This window comes from Podarcis raffonei, chromosome 4 (genome assembly GCF_027172205.1).
Source record: "Podarcis raffonei isolate rPodRaf1 chromosome 4, rPodRaf1.pri, whole genome shotgun sequence".
In the NCBI taxonomy this organism is placed as follows: Eukaryota; Metazoa; Chordata; class Lepidosauria; order Squamata; family Lacertidae; genus Podarcis; species Podarcis raffonei.
The window spans coordinates 24295481-24303248 of NC_070605.1; the positions used below are offsets into that span (position 1 = coordinate 24295481).

Sequence of the window (7768 nt, forward strand, 5' to 3'; positions counted from 1 at the left end):
GGAATGCAAACTGGCTATTTTTACAGCAAGTACATTATTTCCTCAATAGCAAAGCTATTCGAGAAAAAATAACTGGGGAATTAACCCCATCTGAGAAATAAATGCAGAACTTCAGATTTAATACATGAGGGTTGGTTATAGAATTGTTTCAGTTGCTAATAAATGCAGAAACAAACTATGGTGAAATTAGGAAGCAATGGGAAAAATATTTCGAAATCCAGATACCACAAGAAATATGGGAGAAATATCCAATAAAATCCATAACCACACAGATGAGGAATGGAGCCCCAAAATTGATAAACAAATAGTTCATCCCAGTGATGTGGTCTGCTCTCATAACAAAACAAAGTTAACAAATTTGTTATTGCCCTGTACAAAAATAACGGACTTCGAGGTTTGAGTAAAATAAGCAGGGATGGAAATACACTGAGAGAAAAATGGCAGTTTTAAACAATAGCAGATGTCTAAGCAAAGCAGGGATATACAAATACTGAGAAGAAAATGGCACTGACCACTCCAGCTTTACCCAAAAAATTTTCCTTCCACTAGTTCTCCGTTCTCACTGTACTCAAAACTTCTCCCTTTTTGATTCTCAGCTACCACATGTGAGAGAGATTGAGGATGCATAGTTCACAGTCCATAGTACCCCTACTATGGTGTATCTCACATACACACACCATGGTAATACAGTAACTGTATCAGTAACCCCCAGAGAAAGTTAAGTTTAGTTGATGGAAGTACATACATGGGTGTTTGCTTGTTAATCAAATATCTGCTTTAAATTGCTATATTGCACCTGGAACCTGTTGGCTTCAACATGAGGTTCAATGTAGCAATTTAAAGCAGATATTTGATTAACAAGCAAACACCCATGTATGTACTTCCATCAACTAAACTTAACTTTCTCTGGGGGTTACTGATACAGTGACTGTGTTACCATGGTGTGTGTATGTGCAAATGATATGACAGAATATGTTAAATCATAGAAATCATAGAATTGCAGAGTTGGAAGGGACCCTGAGGATCATCTAGTCCAAGCCCCAGAAATGCAGGAATATGCACCTGTCCCATACGGGGATCGAACTTGCAACCTTGGCATTATCAGCACCGCGCTCTAACCAACCGAGTAATTTAGTTGGATGTGATATGGGAATGGTGGTGGTCTGTGTGCAAGGAAGAGTTGAAAAAAGGAGGAAGGAGTATGCAGGGGAAAGGGGGTGAAGGTGATAATGGGTGTCTGTGCAAAGAGGGCTGCACAAAAGACAGAAGAAAGCATGGAAATAGATATTGTCTGTGTGCAAGGGAGAGCTGAGAAAAATGAGCAGGGGAGGGGAAAGGGAATGAAGGTGAGAATGAAAACGGGGATAACTATCTACTTTGACCTCAAGGTCTCACTCATGAGCCTTCACCTTGAGCTCAGACCGTATAAGCATATATGTGAAATATTTTTTTGCCTCAACATGCATCACTTTATATTTGTTTACATTGAATTGCATTTGCCATTTTACCAGCTGTACATTTAGTTTGGAGAGGTACTTTTGGAGCTCTTCACAATCTCTTTTTCATGTAACGATGCTGAACAATTACTGTCATCAGCAAACGTGGCCACTCACAGCTCACTCCTAACTCTAGATCATTAATGAACAAGTTATAAAGCACAGATCCCAATTCTGATCCTTGGAGAACTCCACTTTCTACTTTTCTCCATTCAGAGAACTGTTCATGTATTTCTACTCTTTGCTTCCTGATCCACAAGAGGACCTTTCCTCTTATTCTTTGACTGCTAAGATTACTCAGGAGTCTTTGGTGAGGTACTTTGTCAAAAGCTTTTTGCAAGTCCAAGTACACTATGTCAATCATTTTCTAACTTCTCATAGACCGACTGTTTAATGATCTGTTCTAGGACTTTTCCTGGTATCGGTGTCAAGCTGATCGATTGGTAGTTGCCTAGGTCCTCTCCCCACCTCCCCTGTTTCAAAGATGGGGACAGCATTTGCATGCCTCCAGTCCACAGGGACATTACTTGTTCTCCAAGAATTATCAGAGATTATAGACAGAGGTTATGTGCAAGTTCATTTTGTACCCTTGGATGCAGTTCATCAGGCCCTGGATATTTGAATCTAGTAACTAGGTGTTCCCTTACCACTTCTCTTCCTATCTTGTGTCGCAGCTCTCTCTCTGCATCATTATTCTCTTATCACCAGGCTGGGCACTGTTTTCCTTTCCAGAGAAGACAGAGGCAAAATATGGTAGGTGTTGAGCAGTTCTGCCTTCTCTCTGTTACCCAAGAGCATTTATCCATCTTTTTCACAGTGAACACCTATTTCCTTGTTCTTCCTCTTGCTTCAAACATAACTGAAAAAACCTTCATTATTATTTTTGAACTCTCTTGCAAGCCTGACTGAGCTCATTCTGAGCTTTAGCCTACCTGACCTTCTCCCTCCAAGTGTTCACTACTCATTTATACTCTTCCTTTGTGATCTGCCCTTTCTTCCATTTCTTATGCATGCTCCCTTTCAACGCCAGCTAATCTGAATGCTCCTCACCAGTTTCTTTAAATCCCCCCCACTTTTCTTCCTTGATGGAATTATACCTTTCCATTTCTTTGGTATAATGGAGTGGTCATTTCCTCCTCATCGACCAGTTCTTCCCTGTTGGTTATGATCACGTCCAAGATAGTTGATTCCCTTGTTGCTTCTTCCACCTTCTGGAAAATGAAATTCTCAGCAAACTGTTGGATCTTACGTTCTCAACCGGGTTTGAGTTCCAACAGATACCAGGGTTGTTGAAGTCTCCCACAACTATCATACCTCTCCTCCAAAAGTCTAGTTTTGTCCCCATCTTTCTCTCTGCTGAATTCAACAAGGGCAACACGGAGACTAACAGAGCCTCCAAGTGTCCCATTTTCCAGGGATGTCCCTGATTTGGAGAAGCCATCCCGGTTTCTGATTTGATCCCAGAATGTCCCACTTTTCTTTAGGATGTCCCTATTTTCATTGGAGAAACGCTGGAGGGTATGGAGTTATCCAACCCCCGAGCCTTCTGAAGGCAATCCTGTATAGGGAAGGGTTTTTTTTTGGTTTTTTAATGTTTAATGTTTTTATGTATGTTGGAAGCTGCTCAGAGTAGCTGGGGCAACCCAGTAAGAAGTGTGGGGTATAAATAGTAAAATTATCATTATAGGATGGGACGTCCCTATTTTCATCAGAGGAATGTTGGAGGATATGGACTAAGGTGGGGAAATCATAGAACTGTAGAGTAGGAAGGGATCCTGGGGGTCATCTAGTCCAACCCCCTGCAATGCAGGAATCTTTTGCCCAACGTGAGGTTTGAACCCACCACCCTGAGATCAAAAGAGCCTCATGCTCTAATGCTACCTGGATTGGCTGTAAATTAAAAGGCAGGCAGGCAGGCAGGTTGCTTGGGCCTGGTTGAGGGCAGACTGAAGTTGGTGAGACAGGTACCCCATTCACTCTAATGGAGCGGCCTCCATTATACTGCTCTGTATTATAAATAGGATTTCTCTTATTTCTGAAGGAGCATTAAGGCTTGCTTGTGGTGATGGATTAGGCAAAGGTGGGCATTATAACTGGGCTTCACTTATGGCCTTGTTTGGCTGAGGTGCTTGTGGACGAGGCAGGGATGGCAGTATAAATATAAACCACCCTAAACCCTGGCACTTTTCTTTTCTACCCTTGAGCATAGCTGTCAACTTTCCCCTTTTTCTTGCGAGAGATCCTATTCGGAATAAGGGAATTTCCCTTAAAAAAAGGGGAAACGTTGACAGCTATGCCCTTGAGGCGTTGTGTTTTTAGGACCCGCCTTATTTTTTCGCGTGCGAGTTGTTTCAAATGTCGCGTTTTCATGCCCCGGGACCTTAAAAGAGTGAAGGGTAATAAATAATAACGGGGGCGGGGGACGCGCGCGGGAAACTTCTGAACGGTCGCGTAGCTTCGTTTGGCTCAATCGATTATGGATTGGGAGGGAGAACGCGATTTATTATATTTTTATTTATTTTTTCAACCATATGAAGGGAGTGTGAGGGGGTGGGGTGCAGCAAAATAAGGTGTTATGGGAACAGTGAGGAGGAGGAGACCCGGGAGAGCGTAGCCTGAGGGGGAGCCAGGCCTCTTTCCCGAGCGCCTCAGCCCCTCCGCCTGAGGGGAAAGAAACAAAAGCCGGCGAGGCGGCGGCGGCGACGACGACGACGACGAGGCACAGGGGGAGCGGCGGGAAGCGGAGCCCAGTCAGAGGCTCCTGGCTGCGTGACGTCACCGCCCGGGCTGGCTATAGGCTGGCCGCTGAGCTCTCCGAAGCGGCGGCGGCGGCTCTGCCCGCTTCATTCAGCGCTTTCCGCAGCCTGTGTGCACTCGGGGGGCTCCCTCGCCAGCGACACACAGACCGGGCACAACTCCCCGCAGCGGAGGCCCAGGTAAGGGAAGGGGGCGACGTCTCTTTTTCGCCGGGGTTCGCTTCCCGGCGGACCTCCCCCCACCCCACCTCTGCCTCTTGTCAGCCTTTTCCCCCCCCCTCAGGGTCTCCCGTCGCGAAACAGCCTGCGGGGTTGGCTTGGGGGGGGGCGGCGGCCGTGGGGTGGGATGGGGGGCAGCCCCAGAAGGTGCACGAGGAGGGAGGGGGGTCCGCACAAGTCCAAACTTTGCCAGCCTCTGGAACTTGGTCAGGCTATTGGGGGGGGGGAGAGAAAACACACGCCTACCAAGCTGCTGAGTAATTTGAGAAAATGAGGTTGCCAATGCAGTTTATGGACTATGTATATTTTGGTCTATCTATATAGATTAAAATTTTATATCTATCTCTAGATACCCGTATATCTATATGTCTGCATATCACTAGACAGATATGTATCGCTATGTGATTCTCCCTGTTTTCCGAGATTTGGGAGGCAGCAGGGACCCGCTAGGATGCGGTCCTCAATTTCCAGGGCGCTCTCTTGCGTGTTTAAATCGCTCTGTCGACAACCCACCCTACCTCAGTCATTGTTCTAGATGCCGCCCGCTGAAGTGTGTTTAGTTTTGGGGGATGGGGGAGACCTCTGCAGCTGGAAATATTAATTTGAGGTAGCGGTGGTTAAGGGGGGGAAATAATAGAAGATGAGAGGGGAGTATCATAATGGCTTTCTTTTAAGCCACGGAAGACACATTTAATTATTTTTTCCCCCTTTTTTTCCTTTTGCAGGCTGGATCTTCCTTTCCTCCTTAGCGAAGGAGAAAAAAAGAGGGAGGGAGCGTGAAGGACTGTGTGAAGGCAAGGCATTTCCCCGAAACATTGCCAGCATCCCAGCTCGAGCATCTGCAGCGAGAGAGGACGAGAGAGGATCCTCGTCTTTACGAAAAGCCTCCTCAATGAGTGCCAAGCTCTCCAAGGAGTTGAGGCTCTCCCTGCCGCCCTGCCTCTTGAATAGGACATCTGGCTCTTCAAATGCCAGTACCACCTGCATCGTGCAAATGGGGCAGCTCTTCCAGTCTTTCTCTTCCACTTTTGTTTTAATTGTTCTGATCGCCCTCATCTTCTGCCTGATTCTCCTCTCCCTCATTACTTTCCATGTCCACAAGAGGAAGATGAAGAAACGGAAAATGCAAAAGGCTCAGGAGGAATACGAACGGGACCACTGCAGCAGCACCAGCGCTGAGGCAGGTGGTTCGTGTGAAATACCTCAAGGAAGAGAAACATCCAGGCTGGGAAGAACCACCCAGGATTCTAATATCCAGTGTACTTCTGCTCCAGAACCACAGAAAACACATCCTGAAAGATCATGTTTGGACACAGATACTCCAGGGCTTTTGCACACAGTGGTATTGTCTTGATTTTCTTTCCTTTTTATTTTCTGTGGGGACCTCACCAAAAGACACTGTTTGGTGTTTGTACATATTTGAGTGGTTATCATTATAATCTTGAAGAAGATGAAGAAAAATTATTATTATTACTACTACTACTACTACTACTATTAATAAGGAAAGAAGCAACCAGAAATCAAACGCATGACAAATTTCATTGCGTTTCTCATTGACTTTTTGCAAAGGGAAGGATGCATCTTTATTTCTTTATTTTCCTTTCAGAGAAGACAAGAAAAAGCTGCACAGTGCTACCAAATATAAAGTAATCTGCCCTGAAAGAAAAGGTGCAGACAGTACAATTGTGATGTACATATATAAATGATCTAGATTATATATAACAGCATATCTCTATTTCCCTACCCTTCTTTGTTGGAGATTATCCTTAAGTGTCATGGTATTTAAAGGACTGTATCACCGGCCAAGAATGAAAAAGGGAGGGAGAGATAACGGGGGCGGGGGGGGGCGATAGAAAGGGAGAGACTACTTCTAAACATGCTTTTGGACTTTTGTCTCAGTGGCACTGGCAAGGTGAGGGGACTGTTCTGTTGACCAATTTGCAGTGAAGCATGAAAGATCTGACCTTTTCGTAAGGTTTCTTGTGTCAATAACAGTTCTCCCCTCCTCCTCTTTTCCAACACCATCACTCTCTTTTAAGAGATTGGCATAAAAAAATAAAACCACCTGCCCCTGATTAAGCATAAGCAAATAAAAAATGACCCTCCATCAACTGATGCTGATCTCCTTTTTAATTTTTTTAATTCCTCTCGCTTTCTCTCTCTGCAGTATTATATACCCTGTGCCCTGCAAAGCTGCGTATGCCAAACAGACTAGCTATGCTTCTATACCTATATCTATTATCTATGGGAGGGACTGGGGTTGTTACTCCACAGGAATGTTTTGGGTTGTATCTTTCTCTGTTTATCTCTTTAGGCATTTTCAATTGTAACAACCTTTTTCTTATATTAAATCTGGAATAAGATACCTTTTGTGGTGACCAAAACCAAGGTGATTGCAGTAATTTATTTTTATCCTTGAATCTTTGAAAAAGTTTCCACATTGCTAGTGTTGTAGGAAGTCTTATTTCAGATGACCCTCAGGGTCCCTCCTAACTCTACAGTTCTTTGAGTCTGTGTTGAGATTCCTGCATTGCAGGGGATTGGACTAGATGACCCTCAGGGTTCCCTGCATCTCTGTGATTCTGTGATTTTATGCTACATCCTAAGCACCATCCTTTACCGCGTTATTCTTAACTTACAGTTTACCCTTCCAAAAATTCAGTTTTGCATTGGTATAACATGGAGATGTCTTCTACTGTTCTTACTGAGATACAGTTTTGGCATCTTCCTATCCAGAATACTGTATGGTGACAACATACCGTACCACTATTCCCTCACAGTTGCTCTTCTTTTGTGAATCCAGACCCCCAAAGGGGGTGTGACAAAAATGTCATTATTAAAACATAGTATTTCAGAAGGGGGTGGTGACCTTTCCCAAAGACAAATGACCACAAATTACTTGAGGAAAGTGTGTGGCTGTATGTTGTTAATACTGATAACAAAGGGAAATAAGTTAAACATTGTTAAGTTCCATTAATTTCAATGGGTGAGAGTAAAGCATGTGCCTTCAACTGCCATCCTACATTCATTTACTTGGTAATAAGTTCCATTGAATATAGTAGGAGTTGCTTTCCAGTAAATTTTCATAGCACTGTACTTTACATCTCCTCTAGAAGTTAAACTTCAATCCTCTACCTACTTACCTGGGAATAAGGTCTTTGAATGAGACTTACTTTTGAATAGGCATGCATAGCATTGCAGTGTTACTAAGGAACAAGTGTAATGGACAGAGTAAATGTGCCCAGGACTGTGATGTTATTAGGGCTCAAATGTGCTCAACTTTGCCGAAATGGTGCC

The 7768-nt window shown here is 44.1% G+C and overlaps 1 protein-coding gene across 1 annotated transcript; it reads left to right on the forward strand.

Annotated features, from left to right (window-relative positions):
- Positions 1-4065: 4065 nt before the first annotated feature.
- C4H11orf87 (chromosome 4 C11orf87 homolog) lies at positions 4066-6855 on the forward strand. Its single transcript, XM_053385788.1, is given in 4 exon segments — positions 4066-4432; positions 5197-5633; positions 5635-5697; positions 5700-6855. Coding segments are annotated over 3 exon segments (459 nt in total). The 5' UTR covers positions 4066-4432; positions 5197-5363; the 3' UTR covers positions 5826-6855.
- Positions 6856-7768: the final 913 nt, after the last annotated feature.